This window comes from Delphinus delphis, chromosome 10 (assembly GCF_949987515.2).
Source record: "Delphinus delphis chromosome 10, mDelDel1.2, whole genome shotgun sequence".
Lineage (NCBI taxonomy): Eukaryota > Metazoa > Chordata > Mammalia > Artiodactyla > Delphinidae > Delphinus > Delphinus delphis.
Window position 1 is genome coordinate 42,016,737 of NC_082692.2, and position 23,129 is coordinate 42,039,865.

General features: G+C 35.4%; 1 protein-coding gene across 1 annotated transcript in view; it reads left to right on the plus strand.

Moving 5' to 3' along the window:
• The window catches only part of TINAG (tubulointerstitial nephritis antigen), a 93,863-nt gene extending 71,446 nt beyond the window's left edge, over positions 1–22,417 (plus strand). The window contains exons 10-11 of the mRNA XM_060021349.1: positions 7,048–7,093; positions 22,283–22,417. Coding sequence (XP_059877332.1) covers positions 7,048–7,093; positions 22,283–22,417 — 181 coding nt within the window. The remainder of the gene's footprint in view (positions 1–7,047; positions 7,094–22,282) is intronic.
• The last annotated feature ends 712 nt before the right edge of the window (positions 22,418–23,129 follow it).

The following is a 23,129-nucleotide window of genomic DNA, read 5'->3' on the forward strand; positions in this document are numbered from 1 at the left end:
ATATTAAGAGAGGGTAGTGTAAGCAATATGTCAGCAGTTCAATAAACAGTGTTGTTTGGATGATTAATAAGTGAGGAGCGCACAGTACACACAATCTTCTCTGACATTTTCATACAAAATAATTATCTTTCAGAAATCTCCATCTACTTCTTCAATCAATGATAAAGTTTGTAGCTCCTTGGCAGAATACATCAATAAAAGTACCCAGTCTTAGATTCAGTGCACCCTGGCTTAATGTACATTTTGTTTCAGTAGAAAGTGAAGGGGAATGGGTAAGACCCTCATTTTATTTTGCTTTCCCATGCTGTCTATTTTCATTCATCTCTGATCTAGCATTAATTAGCACTTTGTGATGGCTCTCGTCATATTCAACACTGCCACGCTCACCAAGCCTGAGTATTTTTTTGAATAAAGTTACTAAGTGTCTCTGCTAGAACATTCATAAGACAAAAAAAGCCTGTGTATCGCTACTTCATTATTACTGCAGTTATCTTTCAAATCTTTGTGTTAAAGGGACCTAATCATCTATCAGCTGTCTCACCTTTAGAAGTAAAGTCCTATATCCAGAGTAGTCATATCACTGTTATTGACTTGAAACTCATCTGGTGGTTTCTTTATACTTGTATCCTATCTGACTTTCATTTCCTTAATAAGAAGGGTTGGAGTTTCATATCAGTCTCTCTTATGTATCTGTTCCCTGTTTTCCTCCAAAATTTCCTGTTCTAGTTGTCTGTACTGCATCAAGTTTCTTTACATGTCCACTGTTTAGAAACTTTGCTTTTTATCTGTCTGGATCTATATTCACTAATACGGAATTGGTCTGCCCAGAAAACATGAGTTTGAATTCCTCTTGTCAGTCTGTTGGGTACATGCTGTGACCCCAGAAGTAACAGATCACCATAAGCATTGCAACATTTTGATCTAGATGATTGGGCTACAGTGTAGTATGCCTACCATCAATATAAAGTAATATTTTTTCTTCTTGTAACTCCGAATTCTTAGCTGGAGGTGAGATCTGCTTTAAAGAAGTTGATTCCTAAGCAAATATGATCCTGACATGTGAGTTAGAAATAATTGCTCTTGTCACAGAAGAATTCCTCACTCTGCAGAAAGTCTCTTTCACAATTATTTGTAATTATCAGCTTTCCTTGGTTCCTTCAGTGGTTTACCTGTCAGAAACCCTGGAAATCCATGAATTTAAAGTTTTATATGCAGAACTACCCTAAAGAAGATGAAGCAACTCTGTAATTAGTCTTGGCGATGATCAATCAACCTGGTCATCAGGAACACATCTCTCTACAGTGTGAAGTGTACCCCAAGATTTGCCACATGTGATGTACCTCCCTACTCATTCAACCTTGAAATCCTGCAGTTAACCTTGACTCCTTCTTCTTCCTTTCAGTCAAAAGAAATTAGCCAATAAATTCCTCCCTTTTATCTCCAAAATAGCTCTCAAAACTGTGCCCTCCTTTTTATTCCCACTGCCAGTGTACTTGCTCAAAAAATATCTATGGAGGGTTTCCTGTGTGATAGTCACTATCCCAGATGTTGGAGACACAGCTGTTAAAAGAATCAACATTTGCTTGAGAGAAATTACATCCTTATTCAACATTTCATTATGTCTTGCTTTAATGAAAATATTCATCTTAAGCTTTCAATCTCCTCCCCCTTGGAACCTATCCCCATGCTAACACCAGAGTTGTCTCTGTGAAAAACTATCTGGATCATGTCACATCCCATATGTGGATGACTCTTTACCATCACTTTATAAATGCCAAGCTCGGTAGACTTGAGTGCTCTTTACAGGCTGAGCCAAATCTCCTTTTCTAACTTTATTTCCAGCCACTCCCACCTCTGTTCTCCAGTCACACTGAACCAAGTGCTGCTCTAAGAATAGGCTGAGATGAGGTTTTCATGGCTCTCTTGTGACTTTGCACTTACCGTACCTACAATTCTACACTCCCATTTCCACCTGAAGAATTTCTACTCCACTCTGTGAAGGCAGTTGTCTTTGCCCTCCACAGTTAATTTCCTCACCTGTAACTCATAGAAAAATTGTGAAACATGCTTTTATAAAGGTAACAATTATAGAATTCAAATTATTTTTATGCTTGTTTGTGTTTTTACTTCCCGTCATTCCCATTAGATTATCAGCTTCTTGAAGGTAGAAGATACATTTTCTTTGTACTAAAGAGTAGTGTGCTGAATAATGGCAGAAACAAATGGGTGAAGTACACAAGAGATGCTGTACTTTCATAATTAAAAGGGATACTTATAGGAATATCAATGTTACTTTAAGAAAATTGTATATTCACTTTTCTCTTATTTACCATGTCTAATACGACCACATTGTATAAATTGACCTCAATGGCAAAATCAAACAAAACCAAGGAAGAGAAAAAAAAATATCATTTAAAGTCTTATACAAAGTACTTATTCAGTTCCAATTGTTTTACTATCTAGGCAGAGCTTAAAATAGGGTTTTAAGAGGTCTAGTATTGTTTAGCACTGTTGTCTGAAAAGAACAACATCCTTTTCAAAGGACCTTAGCCATACAAAATCTTACATCATTCTTTAAAGTTTACTTTGCAGAATTTATGGTATCTCCAAGAAAAACTTTTAATATTATGCAAAAGAGTAGTGTTTCCAGAACTACCTTAAAATGAGCATATAAGAATAATCCAGAAGGAAGAGCTTAGGTGATCATGTACTTGAAGTGAGAGATATAGCAATAGACTCAGTGTAGGAACCATTGCTCCTCAGGCATCATCAGGTAATATGGCAATGAGCTGCTAGCTGCCTGGAGTTTTCCAATACCAGCATTTCCCCAGGAGTCACTAAATTGTAAGGAAAAGGAGCATTAATGTGTCTTAACAAATAGTGGAAATGATTTAATTTAATGAGGTAGAAAAAATGAAAAGAATAGTATAAGTTCATAGGCAATTGAATCTCTCAAGGCAAGAACAGCTGCTCTTAAGGTCTCTCCAGCTGGTGAACCCATAGTACAGTAGTTTTATTTTTTTAAATTAATTAATTAATTAATTTTTGGCTGTGTTGGGTCTTCATTGCTGTGCGTGGGCTTTCTCTAGTTGTGGTGAGCAGGGTCTACTCTTTGTTGCGGTGGCTTCTTTTTTGCAGAGCACAGGTTCTAGAGCACAGGCTCAGTAGTTGTGACACATGGGCTTAGTTGCTCTGCAGCATGTGGGATCTTCCTGGAACCAGGGATCAAACCCGTGTCCCCTGCATTGGCCGATGGATTCTTAACCACTGCGCCACCAGGGAGTCTTAGATGAACAAGTTTAAGGAAACAATCTCGGCAGAAGACGGCTAAGGTTCTGATTCGTCTAAACAAATGTTTTTGAATAGTCCTAAATGAAGAGGTGTAATGGAAGGAAAGAAGTGTGTACATAGGCTTAGAGCAAGTATGACTGTAATGAAAATCCTCATGTCCTCAAAGACACCCACTGCCTGACAAAAGATATTTGTGAAAATATATACATATTTCTAAAATTTTCAACCTATTGGTACAATCAGTACCACAATTCAGGAAAGTATATATATGGGAAAAATGCCCTTCTTAGGTCAAAAATAGAGAGACTCTCTGTAAATGAATAATAGTAGTCTTCTTGTTTTGTACTAGTTAACATTTATCTTTGTTTGGATAAAGCTTTTAATTACATGAATTCACTCTTAAACCAATGAAAAATTACCTGTGGTCAAGTGATTTTTCCCAGGTGTTCAGAACCTGGGGTATTTAGAAAATAACCCACTCACCTATTTTTCTACAACACCCCTTTGCGACTTTATGGGATATTTGATTACCATCTGAGGAACAGTCTACTGAAGATAGAGGAAACAAAAGATAGCTGAAGGTCGCAGTGCAAACATTAGACCCTCTGATGGATGAAACTTGCTTGTCATTTGACACAGAGGTTGTAACATAGGGGAACTGAACATTAGCTTCTGTGATGAGCTGTGGTATTTTCTTTCCAACTGAATTTTGCATAAAGGTCCACATCCTTTGTTTATAATTTTTTTCACAAGCATCCAAGCCCCTGAAACTATCAGCTTCAGCAGACTTATTTTCCTTTTCCTCCCTCACCTTTATTTGAAGTCTTGATTAACTTTTTCTGTCCATTTTGAGAATGTTTATAATAATTTTAATGCTGGCATTCTCCCTGGGTTAAAAATGGTGCTCAAAATAATGCATCTTAAGGTTATAATAAACAACAGTACTTCCTGAAAAGAAATTTATAGCAACTTCAAAGAGTTGATAGATTTGCAAGATAATAATGCTATTATATCATTAAAAATATTATTTAGATAATCATAACAAAATATATAGGAACATATGAAAAATATGGCCCTTTGAACAAAAGTGATAGTTTGTATTTCCTAGATATCTCCAAAATAAAGTAGTTTAGTCCACTTTTAACTGATTTGATAATACTACAATAAGAAAAATTATACAACTACATTCTGAAGTGCCTCTCCTCCTTTGTGAGGAAATGTTTCCTTAGAATTACAATTGACCCTTGAACAATGCTGGGGTCAGGGCCACTGACCCACACATTTGGAATCCTGCATGTAACTTTTTTACTTTTTTAACTCCATAGTCCTCATCCACGGATTCAACCAACTGCAGACCCTATAGTACTGTAATATGTATTTAGTTAAAGAAACCCCTGTATAAGTGGACCTGCACAGTTCAAACCCATATTGTTCAAGGGTCCACTGTAGTTAATCTTTGATCTGCTGTTAATGGAATTATGTGTAGTCATCATTTGGGTAAATCTTAACCCTATATGCAGTTGTGGATCTTCATGCCCCAAAATAATGTCTCAATATTTCTGAGAGTGCCTAGTAGTATCTAAAATGGACTTAATAATAAATGCAATACTTACTTCATAGTGTATTTTGCCTGTATGTCTTCCAATTCCCTCTGTTATACTACTTTGTCTTCCCATGCACCATTCTCAATGCAGTGGAGCCCAGGAAGTTAGAAATACCTTACAAAGTGGGAAAGAAACCTTTATCCACTTTTGGTATTACCCTCTATTTGATTATCATTAAAGTGTTTTATGGAATATACAGTTTTTAGTGAAATAGCTCTATCAGATTTTAATAACAAGTCTGACTTGCTTCTCCCCCAACTCCAAACTTAGCTGAGTTCAGTGTGGAGCTAAGTTTGGATGTATCTGAGTGGCTGGGAACAAATCATACTCTCAATGGCTCTTCCTCGCTTTTGATGAGGGCTTAATTACTGGATTGAGCTTGTCATGTCTGAATACCTCTTTCTTGATTGGGAGTTCTTTCTTATGAGGCTCCTTAGTGCCTCAAGCAAGACGGATCTCAACTTCTCACCATGTCTGGTGGGATCTCAGATATGGGGATCCTCTCCTGCCTGTATTGTTTTGGAGTCATACGATTCCTTAAATTTTTCTGATTTAGTCTTGTATTGATATTTTGTATTTCATGTAAATAGCTAAAGTAACTAGTGTTCAGACTGCCTGAAAGGAAGTTTGCTTGAGTGGTACAGTCTTCCTGAAATTGTCATAAAAGTCATGAGTAAAAAATGAGCAACTCAAGGTTTCAGATATGGTCACTGCTTGAAGTACATAATGACCTTAGAAGATTTGGGGCACATAGTATGACTGGTAAATTTTTTCAATGGTGATAGCTTTTTTAGAAAAGTTACAAGGAGGTAGGTACAATTACAAAACTGCAAAATGATTTTGAAAACTGAACCAGTTTGAACTTACATGTTAAAGCGGCTAGAATATTTGAAACCCTAAAGTGTTTCAGTCCACTGCTCTGTGCATAGATAACTAAAAAAGACATGGCAATCAGTGCAATTACCAGTCCTAGTCTCCATCAGGAACAAACTAAAGAAAAATTGTTCTTTAGTGTTTTCCTATTTACCAAATCACTTTTTTCTTCCCTCACTCTCATACCAAAGGATCCAAATGCATTATTGCATACTCCCTTGAATGCCCCAAGATCCTTACAATAAACCTGTCATCTTTAAGCAATACTTCTATGCTGTGGTGCCATCATTCTATTTTATAACCTATGAAAAACAGCTTTCTGGCAAATGAATATGTTGAAAATATTTGAACAACAAATTTGTACCTCTTCCAGAATGTTCTTTTATACAATGGCATACCACTCTGACATTGAGATTTGGGGTATTAGGAATGAATTGAAGTGGACAGGATTATTTTCTCATAATCCACCAAAGTGCATGAAAGTGGTGGTCAATATACTTTCTCCACATAAAACTGATGTCACTCAGGACACACTGCAGTTGGGGACTGTATATTTACAAGAGAGGCAATATGGCATGTTAAGAACATGAAATTTGGAATGCTGGCTCAACAACATTCTGTGATCTTGGACAGGTCTTGATATTTCGTTAGTAAATAGAACATGTTAGTAACATCTATGTCATTGGGTTTAGTCAAGAGAAAAGAAATGAGGTATTGTAGACCTGTATATTTTATGAACTGTTACCTGCTACATTGAGAATGGCTCAGTGCTGAGAATATAGTATTCGATTTCCATATGTACATGTATATATAGAAATGCCACATTAGGCATACAGCCATTTTCTAGAATAATATATGCATATGAATATTTTTACATAAATGCTCTTTTCTACAACAGTTATCTTAATTTACATTATGTTTTTTATCAGTAGTCTTGGAGATTTTTGGCAGAGTTTCAGAAGGTGAAATAGGAAGAAGGGAGGCATCTTTAAGTACTTTAAAACCCCTGCATCCCCGCTGCCCTAAGACTTATATCCTTTTGTCAAAGAGTTTGATTTCAAGCCATTTGGACATAGATGAGTATATTCTGAAGAAGTCAATGAAGTTTTGGTTAAAACGAAAATGATACATGCACATTTCTGTAGGCAATGATGACAGTTCCATAATAAAACACAGTGAGGCAAAGAGAAAAGAAAAGATATAATTCTGATAATAAGTTGAATTTTATCAAGATGTAACTCAAACATTTTAAACCATGTTTTTTTATTGTTATTTTTAGATGGGGCACACTGAGAGGAGCAAAGGGGCAGAAAGAAAAATTTTGGGTATGTAATACTTTTCAATTAAATTTCTACTGTGAAGTGAGTATTTTAGAATCATCTGTGTCTGTATTCCCAGCTTTGTATTATTTAGTCATATCCTAAGTCACTGTAATATAATTTGTAATACTGGTATTTTCTCCAACAGAAAATCCATTATAATCATTTATATTATAATAACATTTTACAACTCCTCTTATCTCAAATTGTAACAGATGAATCAGTATTTTTTTTCAAAATGAGAATCAACAGAATAACTTTTGTTCTATTATCACCTATATTAAAATTAAAGAAATGATTAGAGTTCTCACATATGTGTCAATCAACTTTGTATTCTTACATTATTTTTGCTATGGATGATACTTTTGTAATGTTAGTATCAAATATATATACACACACACACACACACACACACACATATATATATATATATATAGTTTTGTTTTTGTTTTTGCCAACTATAACATACACATGATTCTTTACTGAGAAAAAACTAATATCTAGTCTAAAAAAATAATAGAAGTTATATGTAAGAAAGTTTGAAGAAGATTGGAATATATTATCTCAAATATTCAGTTGATTACAATAAAGAAAATTATCCCAGGTGCTTATATTATATACCTTTTTTCCCCCAGAAATAAAGTTTAGGTAATGATATTCATCATAGAATTTGAACTTGAATGTATGCATTACAGGGCATATTATAACTTATAAAACACTAAATATTAGGGCATGTGCTCACTCAAGTGACTCTTGTTAATTAGATTTCTCCACAAGGCACTCACAAAAATCAATCACCCAAGTATGTGGTCACCACTCGTATTTGTCTTGTTGACATATGGAGGTGTTATGCTTTTGAGTAGAATGATGTTTCTTTGTATGTGAACTGAGCTTTCTTAAATATCATTTTCCTTATTAAAATAGCTTGAGATAGTCAATAAAATTAGTGTTCAATAGTTAACATTTATGATATGTGAAAGAGAATATATTATTTGAGCCTCCTGGAATATTTCTGAATGCAGAATAATGTGAGTAGTTAAGGGTGGGGGGACGGCAGAGTGAAATCATCTACAGCATTGCCAAACCCGGGGCAGGAGAAGCCTGAAAAGAGCCTGAAACACACACATGGTAGGTACAGCCCTGAAATATTTGAAACCAGGTGCAATTAAGTTTAACCAAAACTTTTCTCTAGCCCTGATCCTACTCAGTTCTTTATTAAATTGAGGGGAATAGTCCCTTACCATATCTCTCTAGGAGAAGAAAAGGCTAATCTTCTTTGGAAAATAATCACAGTGTCAATCTCTATGTAGACTGCCCTCCATATCTGAGGGTTCTGCATCCACAGATTCAACCAACTGTGGATCAAAAATATTTTTAAAATTCCAGAAAGTTCCAAAAGGCAAAACTTGTATTTGCTGTACACAGGCAACTATTTACATATCGCTTACATTGCATTTACAACTACTTACATAACATTTACATTGCATTAGGTATTATAAGTAACCCGGAGATGGTTTAAAGCATACGAGAGGATGTGTGTAGGTTACATACAAATATTATGCCATTTTAAATAAGGGACTTGTCAACTAAAAAAATTGCACAATGTGAGAGTTGTGAGTTAAGTTTTATTTGGGGCAAAATAGGGACTATAGCTCAGGAGACAGCATCTCAGATAGCTCTGAAGAACTGCTCAGAAGAGATAGGGAAGAGTTCTGTATATATATGATTTTAGTGACGAGGGAATACATGTAATCAAGCACACATTTTTGCAGAAGTTTGCTGCTAGTTTCATGAAGGTTAGTGCTAGTCACAAGGAGCAGATGTCTCCGTTCAGGATTTTAGTGCTTTTCTATATATGAGAAGATGCAAGAATTTGGACTCATAAAATCTTCTTCTGAAAATATCTAATTATCTGAAGGCCTGTTCTGCCAGTTTTTCCCCAGAGCACAGTGTGCCTCATTCCTGATCTACACCCTGAGTTCCTTTCAGGTGTGTTGAAGCTCAGAGACTGAAGTGGCTAATGACTTTATCCTTGTAGAGGCAGATGTCAGGTGTCAGTTTTTAGTTGGCAGACTTGAGCATCTGTGGATTTTGGTGCAGTGAGAAAGGGGTCCCCTGGAACCAATCCCCCACCGATACCAAGGGACAACTGTAATTATTATGGCAAAGTATCCAGCATGCATTAAAAAATTTTGAGATGTGTAGCAGAAAAATGTGACCAATAACCAAGGGAAAAAACTATCAATAGAAATAATAGATGTAATAACCATTGTAAAAAATTTTTTAAAATATGGATGAAAAGATAGAGAATTTCAACAAATGATTTCAATACACAAAAAGAAAAGAATTATTGTAGGTGTGAGTGCAATGTCTGAAATTAAGAACTCAACGTATGGGTTAAATAGCAGGCAGACTTAGATATCTTAAATAAATGCAATAAAATATATCCAACTTGCAGTACACAGAGGTAAATATAATGAAAAATCCAGAACACTGGGAAGAGACGGGTGGGACACAATCAAATGTTTTAACATACATGTAACTGCATTCTCAGAAGGATGAGAGAGAGAATGAAGTGGAACCAATATGTGAAGAACTGACGACCAAAAGTTTTCCAAAATAGAAAGACACCAACCTAAATTCGGAAGCTCAATAAACTCTAAGTAAGAGAAACTAGAATTTTATATCCAATGGCAACTTTCTTCAGAGAAGGCAAATCAGAAACATTTTCATTCAAACAAAAGCTAAGATAACACAAAATCAAAAATATAAAGCAAAAGTTACAGAAGAAAAGAGAAAGACAAATCCACAATTTTGTTGCATATTTCAACACATTCCACTTATTATTTCACAGAGTAAGCAGCTAAAATATAGGTAAAGATATAGAAGGTTAAAAAAACTATTAGCTAGCTTTATGTAATTAAAATTCATAGAATACTAGATACAACTATTAATGAATATACATTCTTTTAGTGCATATGGAATAGTTGTCAAAGTTGACTATATGCTGGGTCATAAAGTAAGTTCAACAAACTGAAAGGATTGAAATTTTACAGAGTATGTTATGTCAAAACTTGTGTTACTTAGCTAAAGCAGTACTTAATGTAATAGAAGATGCATGTATTTGAAAAAAAGAAAGGTTAAAACCAATGCATATATTAAAAAAGGAAAAGTTGAAAATAGTAATCCAGTAAGCTAGATAAAGAACTCAGACCTCCAAAAAATAGAATGAAGGGAATGAAAAGGAGAAGGGCAGAAATCAATGAAGAAAAGTGGACATACAATAGAGAATATCAAGAGGGCAAAGATATGATTCTTTGAAAAGATTAAGTTCCTAGGAAGGATCACAAAGAAACCAAGAGAGAAAAAAAATTAACATAGAAATGTAAAACGAGGACTTTCTTCAGTTTCAATAGATATTAAGTAAGTAATATAAGATGCTATGCAAGCATTATGTCAATATATTTGAAAATATAGATGAAATGAATAAACTCCTTGGAAAGCAAAGCATCAAAACTCACACAAGGTGAAAAGAGAAAAGTCAGTTATAATACTATTTGAAAAGTTGATTCTGTATTAAAAAGAAACTCTTACAGGAAACACCAGTCTCTAAATGCTTCACTGGTAAATTCTTCCAAACATTTAAAGAACAAATGAAATCAATTTTATGTCAATATCTTTTAGGAAATAGAGAAAAAACTGTTCCCAACACACTTCATGAACAAGCATAACACCAATACCAAAACTTGACAGGGACAACACAAGAAAGGAAAACTACTGGGCAATATCTTTTATGAACACAAAATTCTACACAAAATATCACATCTGTAAAATATATTAAAAGGACAATATACTATGATCAAGTGAGGTTTATTGCAGGAGTGCAAAGTTGGTTTTACATGTAAAAGCAATGAATATAGTTCCTCACATGCCAGACAAAAGATGGAAAAATAAACATGATTATCTTAATTTGTACAGAAGATGCAATAATAACAGTTTTTTTGCCACCTGCCCCCTCATATGTACTCTCATAAATCCTTTCCAAACACGGTAACTTCAAGATTATTAGGAAAAAGCAATTTCTGATTTCTAGACTCTCTTCTACAGGGCTCACATAGGCAGAATAATCTCCCTTTTAATTAACTCACAGTCAGTTGATTGGGAATTTGAATCACATCTTCAAAATCTGTTCAACTTTGTGAGATAACATAACCTAATCACAGAAGTGATATCCCATTATATTCTCAGGTCCTTCCCACACTCAAATGGAAAGGATTATATGGGGAAACTACACAAGGGAGGAGGAATTTGGGGGTCATTTTAGAATCCTGCTGACCAAAGAAGTCATTTATGATCTAAAACCTCAGAAAATTAGGAGTAGAACCTACCTTCCTTCACCTTATAAACTTTATCCACAAGAACCCTATAGCTAACATCATAATTAATGGTAAAATACTGAATGCTTTTCCCTTATCACTGAAAAATAAAACATTCATTCTCAACATTTTAATCAAAATTTTACTGAAGGTTCCACCTAGTGCAGTAAAACAAACAAACAAACAAAAAATAAAGGGGGGTGTGGAAAGAAATATAACTGATGTTATTTGTAGATGACATGATTATGAATATGGAAAATCAAAAAATATATATAGAAATAAACTATTAGAAACAGTAAGCATATTTAACAAGTTTTCTTGATATTAGAAAAATATAAGAAACAAATTATAGTTCTATATAGTAACAAGAAACAATGGGAAATTAAAAATAAACATGACCTTAAGTGATGTAACTAGACCAGTCCCTCCCATCAGGAAACTTCCACAAGCCTCTTAGATAGCCTCATCCACCAGAGGGCAGACAGCAGAAGCAAGAAGAACTACAATCCTGCAGCCTATGGAACAAAAACCACATTCACATAAAGATAGAAAAGATGTAAAGGCAGAGGGCTATGTGCCAGATGAAGGAACAAGATAAAACCCCATAAAAACAACTAAATGAAATGGAGATAGGAAATGTTTCAGAAAAGGAATTCAGAATAAGGATAGTGAAGATGATCCAGGACCTCGGAAAAAGAATAGAGGCAAAGTACAAGAAGATGCAAGAAATGTTTAACAAGGACCTAGAAGAATTAAAGAACAAACAAAGAGAGATGAACAATACAATAACTGAAATAAAAATACACTAGAAGGAATCAATAGCAGAATAACTGAGGCAGAAGAACGGGTAAGTGACCTGGAAGATAGAATGGTGGGATTCACTGCTGTGGAACAGAATAAAGAAAAAGAATGAAAAGAAATGAAGACAGCCTAAGGACCTCTGGGACAACATTAAACATAACAACATTCGCATTACAGGGGTCCCAGAAGGAGAAGAGAGAGAGAAAGGACCTGAGAAAATATTTGAAGAGATTATAGTTGAAAACTTCCCTAACATGGGAAAGGAAATAGCCACCCAAGTCCAGGAAGCACAGCGAGTCCCAAACAGGATAAACCCAAGGAGAAACATGCTGAGACATATAGTAATCAAATTGACAAAAATTAAAGGCAAAGAAAAATTATTGAAAGCAGCAAGGGAAAAATGACAAATAACATACAAGGGAACTCCCATAAGGTTAACAGCTGATTTCTCAGCAGAAACTCTACAAGCCAGAAGGGAGTGACATGACATATTTAAAGTGATGAAAGGGAAGAACCTACAACCAAGATTACTCTAGCTGGCAAGGATCTCATTCAGATTCGATGGAGAAATCAAAAGCTTTACAGACAAGCAAAAGCTAAGAGAATTCAGCACCACCAAACCAGCTACATAACAAATGCTAAAGGAACTTCTCTAAGTGGGAAACACAAGAGAAGAAAAGGACCGGCAAAAACAAACCCAAAACAATTAAGAAAATGGGAATAGGAACATATATATGGAAAATTACCTTAAATGTAAATGGATTAAATTATCCAACCAAAAGACACAGATTGGCTGAATGGATACAAAAACAAAACCCATATATATGCTGTCTACAAGAGGCCCACTTCAGACCTAAGGACACATACAGACTGAAGGTGTGGGGAGGGAAAAAGATATTCCATGCAAATGGAAATCAAAAGAAAGCTGGAGTAGCAATACTCATATCAGATAAAATAGACTATAAAATAAAGAATGGTACAAGAGACAAGAAAGGACACTATGTAATGATCTAGATATCAATCCAAGAAGAAGATATAAAAATTATAAATATATATGCACCCAACATAGGAGCACCTCAATACATAAGGCAACTGCTAACAGCTCTAAAAGAGGAAATCGACAAAACACAATAATAGTGGGGGACTTTAACACCTAACTTACACCAATGGACAGATCATCCAGACAATTAATAAGGAAACACAAGCTTTAAATGACACAGTAGACCAGACGGATTTAATTGATATTTATAGGACATTCCATCCAAAAACAGCAGGTTACACTTTCTTCTCAAGTGCACCCAGAACATTTTCCAGGATAGATCACATCTTGCATCACAAGTCAAGCCTCAATAAATTGAAGAATATTGAAATCATATCAAGCATCTTTTCTGACAACAATGCTATGAGATTAGGAATCAATTACAGGGAAAAAAACATAAAAACTCAAACACATGGAGGCTAAACAATACATTACTAAATAGCCAAGAGATCACTGAAGAAATCAAAGAGGAAATCAAAAAATACCTAGAGGCTAATGACAATGAAAACACAGCAATCCAAAACCTATGGGATGCAGCAAAACAGTTCTAAGAGGGAAGCTTATAGCTATACAAGCCTGTCTCAAGAAACAAGAAAAATCTCAAATGAACAATCTAACGTTACACCTAAATGAACTAGAGAAAGAAGAACAAACAGAATCCAAAGTTAGCAGAAGGAAAGAAAGCATAAAGATCAGAGCATAAAAAAATGAAATAGAAACAAAGAAAACAATAACAAAGATCAATAAAACTAAAAGCTGGTTCTTTGAGAAGATAAACAAAATTGATAAACCATTATTAGGCAGACTCATCAAGAAAAAGAGGGAGAGGACCAAAATCAATAAAATTAGAAACGAAAAAGAGAAGTTACAACAGACACCGCAGAAATACAAAGCATCCTAAGAGACTACTACAAGCAACTCTATGCCAATAAAATGGACAACCTGGAAGAAACTGACAAATTCTTAGAAAGGTATAACTTTCCAAGACTGAACCAGGAAGAAATAGAAAATATGAACAGACCCACCACGAGTAATGAAACTGAAACTGTGATTAAAAATCTTCCAACAAATAAAAGTCTAGGACCAGATGGCTTCACAGGTGAATTCTATTAAACATTCATACAAGAGCTAACACCCATCCTTCTCAAACTCTTCCAAAAAATTGCAGAGGAAGAAACACTCCCAAGCTCATCCTATGAGGCCACCATCACCCTGATACCAAAAGCAGACAAAGATACTATAAAAACAGATAATTACAGACCAATGATGCAAAATTACAGACCAATGATTCAATGATGAATATAGATGCAAAAATCCTCAACAAAATACTAGCAAACAGACTCCAAAAACACATTAAAAGGATCATACATCATGATCAAGTGAGATTTATCCCAGAGATGCAAGGATTCTTCAATACATGCAAATCAATCAATGTGATACACCATATGAACAAATTGAAGAATAAAAACCATATGATCATCTCAATAGATGCAGAAAACGCTTTTGACAAAATTCAACACCGATTTATGATTAAAAACTCTCCAGAAAGTGGGCATAGAGGGAAACTACTTCAACATAATAAAGGCCATATATGACAAACCCACAGCAAACATCATTCTCAATGGTGAAAAACTGAAAGCATTTTCTCTAAGATCAGGAACAAGGCAAGAATGTCCAGTCTCACCATTGTTATTCAATATAGTTTTGGAAGTCCTAGCCATGGCAATCAGAGAAGAAAAAGAAATAATAAGAATACAAATTGGAAAAGAAGAAGTAAAACTGTCACTATTTGCAGATGACATGATACTATACATAGAGGATCCTAAAGATACCACCAGAAAACTACTAGGGCTAACCAATGTATTTGGTAAAGTTGCAGGATACAAAATTAATGCACAGAAATCTCTTGCAATCCTATACACTAATGATGAAAACTCTGAAAGAGAAATTAAGGAAACACTCCCATTTACTATTGCAACAGAAAGAATAAAATACCTAGGAATAAACCTACCTAAGGAGACAAAAGACCTGTATGCAGAAAAGTATAAGACACTGATGAAAGAAATTAAAGGTGATACAAACAGATGGAGAGATATACCATGCTCTTGCATTGGAAGAATCAATATCGTGAAAATGACTATACTACCCAAAGCAATCTACAGATTCAATGCAATCCCCATCAAATTACCAGTGGCATTTTTTACAGAACTAGAACAAAAAATCTTAAAATTTGTATGGAGACAAAAAAGACCCCAAATAGCCAAAGCAGTCTTGAGGGATAAAAATGGAATTGGAGGAATCAGACTCCCTAACTTCAGACTATACTACAAAGCAACTGTAATCAAGACAATATGGTACTGGCACAAAAACAGAAATATAGATCAGTGGAACAGGATAGAAAATCCAGAGATAAATCCACGCACCTATGGTCAACTAATCTATTACCAAGGAGGCAAGGACATACAACGGAGAAAAGACAGTCTCTTCACTAAGTGGTGCTGGGAAAACTGGACAGCTACATGTGAAAGAATGAAATTAGAACACTCCCTAACACAATACACAAAAATAAACTGAAAATGGATTAGAGACCTAGATGTAAGACCGGGCACTGTAAAACTCTTAGCAGAAAACATAAGAAGAATACTCTTTGATATAAATCACAGCAAGATATTTTTTGATCCACCTCCTAGGATAATGGAAATAAAACCAAAAATAAACAAATGGGACCTAATGAAACTTCAAAGATTTTGCACAGTAAAGGAAACCATAAACAAGACCAAAAGACAACCCTCAGAATGGGAGATAATATTTGCTAATGAATCAATGGACAACAGATTAATACCCAAAATATATAAACAGCACATGCAGCTCAATATTAAAAAAACAAACAGACCAATCCAAAAATGGGCAGAAGAGCTAAATAGACATTTCTCCAAAGAAGACATTCAGATGGCCAAGAAGCACATGAAAAGCTTCTCAACATCACTAATTATTAGAGAAATGCAAATCAAAATTACAATGAGGTATCACCTCACACCAGTTAGAATGGGCATCATCAGAAAATCTACAAACAACAGTTTCTGGAGAGGGTGTGGAGAAAAGGGAACCCTCTTGCACTGTTGGTGGGAATGTAAATTGATACAGCCACTATGGAGAACAGTATGGAGATTCCTTAAAAAACTAAAAATAGAATTACCATATGACCCAGAACCCAGAGAAAACCATAGTTCAGAAAGAGACATGCACCCCAATATTCATTGTAGCACTGTTTACAATAGCCAGGTCATGGAAGCAACCTAAATGCTCATCGACAGATGATTGGATAAAGAAGGTGTGGTAAATATATACAATGGAATATTACTCTGCCTTAAAAAGGAACAAAATTGGGTCATTTGTAGAGATGTGGATGCATCTAGAGACTGTCATACAGAGTGAAGTAAGTCAGAAAGAGAAAAATAAATATCTTATATTAACACATATATGTGGAACGTAGAAAATGGTACAGATGAAGTGGTTTACAGAGCAGAAATTGAGACACAGATGTAGAGAACAAACGTGTGGACACCAAGGGGGGAAAGCGGTGTGGGGTGGGGTGGGGGTGTGATGGATTGGGAGATTGGGACTGACATGTATACACTGATGTGTATAAAATGGATGACTAATAATAAATAAATATATAAATAAATAAACAAAAAAAATCATAGTTTTAGAAGCGACAAGGGAGAATCTGAGTGAAGTGTTAAAAAGAAAATTTGTTTAATCCAACCCTTACTGGTGAAAGTATTTTATACTTCATATTGAATCATAAAATAGCAGATTTGATTGCCAGTCCCTGAAAAGTAGGATATATTTTAGACTCTTATATTTGTGTGAAATTCTTTGAATGGGATATGTCATTTTACTAAGGGTCATAATTACTGTAATTCATAATGAACTTATTGCCTTTTCTTACATGTATTGCATCTAGTTCATAATTATTTCTACTTATATCTATAGCAGTGAGAGAAACACCTTGCTGTCTTTACTTACAGAAATTAAAATTCCAGGAGAGAGAGAGATTACTCTCCAGGAAATTTCTGATCTGAGAGTAGACCTGACATTACCAAAATAATTCTGATTATATTGCTGTAGTATCTGTAGTGTTAAATTTTGTGTAAGAATTGCGGCTTTTTGTGTTCCAATTCTGAGGATTCATGGTATTGATGACTACTATAAAGGTCTCAGTTATGATAGCTGAATATACCATCTTTCCTTCCTTTACTTTTGGACCTTTCTATTAAATAGGTGATTGTCCTTCTCGTATTATCCTCTATGTCTCTCAACCTCTCTTTCATATTACCTCTCCCTCTTGCCTTCTGGGACTTTGCTTAGCTCTTTTAGTTCCCAGATTTTTTTTTTTTTTTGGCTGCACTGTGTAGCACATAGGATCTTAGTTGCCTGACCAGGGATCGAACCCGTGCCCCCTGCAGTGGAAGTGCAGAGTCTTAACCACTGGACTGCCAGGGAAATCCCTCAACAATATATTTTTTATTTTTGAAAAACTGAGAACAAATTACAGAACTATTTCTGAAAGGAAAGTGAAGTGCTGTCTCTATTAAATGAAGGTTTAATTTAATAGAGAGGAGGAGATAAGCTGGGAGGAGATAAGCTGAACAGGGTCTCTAGGTCATGGTCTGGCTTTTTAAAGAGTTATACTGAGTTATTCTTTTTAAGGAATATTACTGGGATATTTAGTAGGCGACATAAAAAATGAACCCTAGGGAATACAGAAGTGTATCAGTTTGCTAGGGCTGCCGTAGCACAGTACCAAAAATTGGATGGCTTAGACAAAGTATAGGAAATATCTAGTTAGGGGCATAAACTGCGATTGTCCTCTGTCCAGCTTCTGCTATACTGCACTCCTGCTACATCTTTGAGGAAAAATTTAGCAAGTTTCCAGGGAAAACACAGCTTTACTTTGAAGTATTAGAATTTTCTATGTATGATAGTCTTTCCAGTTTTATAAATATTTTGAAGAGAAAGTAATTATTTTTGGTCTATATTTGTTTCTTGGTTTTTTGAAAATAAAAGTGACTTAGGTTTAATGACTAATTTCAGCTTAAAGCCTTTTATTAATGTAACCATTGTGAAGAAAATAACCTTTTTGCCCAATTAAAGTCCTAATACAAAAAAAAAAAATGATGTAACTAGTTAAAAACCTAGGGAAATATTTCCCTGGTGGTGCTTGAGAATCCACCTACCAATGCAGGGGACATGGGTTCGAGCCCTGGTCTGGGAAGATTCCACATGCCGTGGAGCAACTAAGCCCATGCATCACAACTACTGAGCCTGCACTCTAGAGCTGACGAGCCACAACTACTGAGCCTGCATGCCACAACTACTGAAGCCCGTGTGCCTAGAGCCCATGCTCCGCAACAAGAGAAGCCACCACAATGAGAAGCCCGTGCACCACAATGAAGAGTAGCCCCCCACATGATGCAACTAGAGAAAAGCCTGTGCGCAGCAATGAAGACCCAATGCAGCCAAAAATAAATAAAAAAAAACCTAGGGAATATGTCAATGAAAAATGTGCTAGATTTTTAGTGTTATGAGAAATTAAAGAAGACCTAGCTAAAAGGAGAATTATACCATATTGATGACCTGGAAGTCTCTAGATTAACTTTCCCAAATTGATCTATTAATTTAGTAACATCCTAATCTATGTCCCAGCAGAGATTTTTTTTTTTTTGGAGGGGGAGAGAGGATTATACTGAAAAGATGATTCTAAACTTTAAATGGAAATGCATAAGACCTAGAGTACCCGAGATAGTCACAGTAAAGAAGAAAAAAGTTGGAGGATGTACACTATCAGGTTTCAAGACTATATAAATCTACAGCAATTAAGACAGCATTTTAGGGCTTCCCTGGTGGCGCAGTGGTTGAGAGTCTGCCTGCCGATGCAGCGGACGTGGGTTCGTGCCCCGGTCTGGGAAGATCCCACATGCCACGGAGCAGCTGGGCCCATGAGCCATGGCCACTGAGCCTGCCCATCCAGAGCCTGTGCTCCACAACGGGAGAGGCCCCAACAGTGAGAGGCCTGTGTACCAAAAAAAAAAAAAAAAAAAAAAGACAGCATTTTATTGCCAGCAAATTTGATTTAGCAGCACATTAAAAGAATCATTCACCATGATCACATGTGATTTATACCTGGTATGCAAGGATGGTTCAACGCACATGAACCAATCAATGTGAAACATCACATTAATAGAATGAAAGAAAAAATTATATAGCAATTTTAATAGATTCAGAAAAAAACATCTGACAAAATTCTACATTTGTTAATGATAAAAACTCTTAACAAGTATAGAAGGAATGTACCTCACAGATAACATTATACTTAATGGTGAAAAGTTGAAAGCTTTTCCTCTAAGATGAGATACAAGACAATGGTGCCCATTCTCACCACTCCTATTCAACATAGTATTGGAAGTCCTTTCCAGAGCCATCTGGCAAGAAAAAGAAATAAAAACCATCAGAATTGGAAAGGAAGAAGTAAAACTGTCTCTATTTGCAGTTTATATAGGCATACCATGTTTCATTGCACTTCACTTTATTGCACTTTACAAATATTGTTTTTTTTTGTTTTGTTTTGTTGTAGAAATTGAAGATCTGTGGCAATAGGCCATATTGAATAGTCTATTGGCACCATTTTTCCAAAAGCATTTGCTCACTTTGTGTCTCTGTGTCACATTTTGGTAATTCTTGCAGTATTTTAAAACTTCTACCAGCAAAAATATTTCAACTTGCTAAATAATCAGATGATGGTTAGCATTTTTTAACAATAAAATATCCTTAATTAAAGTATGCACATTTGTTTTTAGATGTAATGCTATTGTACACTTAAAAGACTACAGTATAGTGTAAACATAACTTTTATATGCACTAGGAAACCAAAAAATTTATATGACTCACTTTATTGTGCTATTCATTTTATTGCAGTGTTCTGGAACTGAACCTGCAAAATCTCCAAGGTATACCTGTTTGGCAAATCCTAAAGACTTCACCCAAAAGTTGTTAGATCAAATCAATTAATTCAGTAAAATTACAGGATAACAAAACTAACATACAAAAATCAGTAGCCTTTTTAGACACTAGCAACAGATTATCTGAAAAAGATATAAAGAAAACAAACAATCCCATGTACAATAGCATCAAAAAAAAAAAAGAAAAAACTTCGGAATAAACTTAACCAAGGAGGTGAAAGGTCTCTACTCTGAAAACTATAAGACATTGATGAAAGATATCAAAAATGTCACAAATAAATGAAAAGGTATCCTGTGTTCATGAAGGGGAAGAATTGATATTGTTAAAATTTCAATACTACTGAAAACATCTATATCTTCAATGCAATCCCTATCAAGATTCCAATGGCATTTTTTACAGAAATTGAAAAAAAAAATCCTAAAATTTATATGGAAACAAAAAAGACCCCAAGTAGCCAAAGCAGTCCTTTGAAAGAAAAACAAAGCAAGGAGTATCACATTTCCTGATTTCAAGTTATACTATAAATTTATAGTGATCAAAACAGTATGATACTGGCATAAAAACAGACAAATAGATTAATGCAACAGAACTGAGAGTCCAGAAAGGTGGAAGGGAAAATTGCTTTTAATCAGAAAGTCAGAAATCTGGGGAGAAAGCAGACTTGTGTCCCCCAAAGACCAACTCCAAAGATTCTTCTTGGCCATGAAAGTTTTAAAGGGAAAAGGGGAAGTAATCTCAGTTAATCATTGGGATAGGGGGTCAGAGTCCTTGCCATCCCCTACTGCCTGCAGGCTTGTCCACTTTTGTGATCTTTCTTTAGTTTCTATCTTGTTCACACAGTTTGTTCTGGAGATCACTGAAGGGGAAGCTAGGGAAGAGATCTGGTCATCTATTAGTTATTTATTCTTCATTTCTACTTCTTTGATCTATGGGAAGAACCAACAGATTAGGCAAGGTACTGTGTGATCAAAAGATTTGAAAACTGTGCTTGGGTCAGAGATGAGCAGAGCGTGGGGGTGGACGGTTTAAGTTTAGTTAAAATATAGCTTTGCTAAAGTGACAAGAAAAGGGGTTTCCTGCTGAGGACGGTTTCCTGCAAAGAGCTGTTTACATCCCTGTGGGTTTTTTTTCCTACCCTTTTAAATTCATCCATTTCAGTTCATACAGAATAATGTAATCAAAATATAAATTTGTCCACCTGCACTCCTGCTGGAAGTAACTCAACAACTTGTCATCATTTTCACCATTGTTTTCTCAGTATGGATTTCCTCTCCTCCCCTTCTAGCCTCATAAACTACCAACCTTCTTCTGTTTTATGATCTAATGATAACAATTTTGTTGCTTCATTTCTCTGCTTCATGCTGCTTCATGCTTTGATATTTATGTTTTTACTGTTTACCTGAATCTCCCTTCCTCCATGTTTTTAATCTGGTTAATTTACTCCTAGGCTTTAATATGCATCACATGTGGTACATCATGACAACTTCCCTGAACCATTTAGATGAGTGAGATGCTTCTCCATGTGCATATATTTACCTTAGTACTTGCCTTACATTGACCATCCTTCATTAGACCATAAGCTCCCTGAACACAGGATATTTTTTATCATGGTTCCTCCCATGTTTAGCACAGGACCAGTCACATAATAGACACTCTGTAACTGCAGCGTGTGTCATTTTCTGATGTGGCATTTGAAAGTCTCATATGTTATTATTGTACTCTGGGAGAATTCATCAATTCTGGTTATCATGAACATGAGTATATATGCATATTAATGTAATTAATGAATAATAAATTGTTTTGTTCTTCTTTTCAAAATGTGTAGGTTCTTAATATTCACAATCTATAAGTCAAAAGCATATAAAGCTACATAAGAGTCCCCTGTAACTTTACAGGTTGGATTAAAAAATATCCAAGTATTATTCAGGTTTTTTTTTTTTTTTTTTTTTTCTGCAGATTGCTGCCAATTCCTGGGGAAAGTCCTGGGGAGAGAATGGCTATTTCAGGATTCTTCGAGGAGTAAATGAGTCTGACATTGAAAAGTTGATTATCGCAGCTTGGGGCCAACTGACAAGTTCAGATGAACCATAACAAAGCACTAAATTTCCATAAGGCCAGGCATTCAAGTCACCCTTTAAGTTGAAATTAAGCAACGTGACGTTCTCTGTGACAGTGGAATCTCTGCCTCTTCGTCTTGTTAGTATAACGTGCTTGTTTTCTTGTTTCACCCTGGGCTCTAAGCTCCTGCTTCCTTTATATTACTGAGTATGTAAAAACACTAACAGAGCATGGAGAGTGGCTTCAAATACCTTTCGAGTTCCCTGGCAGTCTTTATTTCCCTCTCCTGACAATGTTCTTTTTGACTTTTATCATTTAACAGTGTGATGGCACTTGTTCTAAACATTCACAGCATTTGTTTGTAGATGTGATCTGGTTTCTCTCTCTTTGACCAATGAGAACTGACAAAAAGCACCGAAAACACCAATTTACCATTGTTACGATTTTTTTCAACCCAATAATGCCTTCTTAATTCAGACCTTGCTTATGTTTTGCCAGAAAGAGATGGAAATAGATTGTTTCCCTCAATAAGCTCACATTTTGGTTCTTTTCGTTTGTCTAAGCTGAACTCGCAATCTGAACTCAAAAGGTGACTCACTCTCACAGGAAAGAGCTACTCTTTACCCTACTGTGTAATGGCTTGTGAGGTGGGAAAGATGATAAGTAATGAAAAGACTTAGGGGCTGATGCTGACGATGCAAGTACGTCCTGATGTACACACATACTCCTGTTTTTGGAAGCCAGT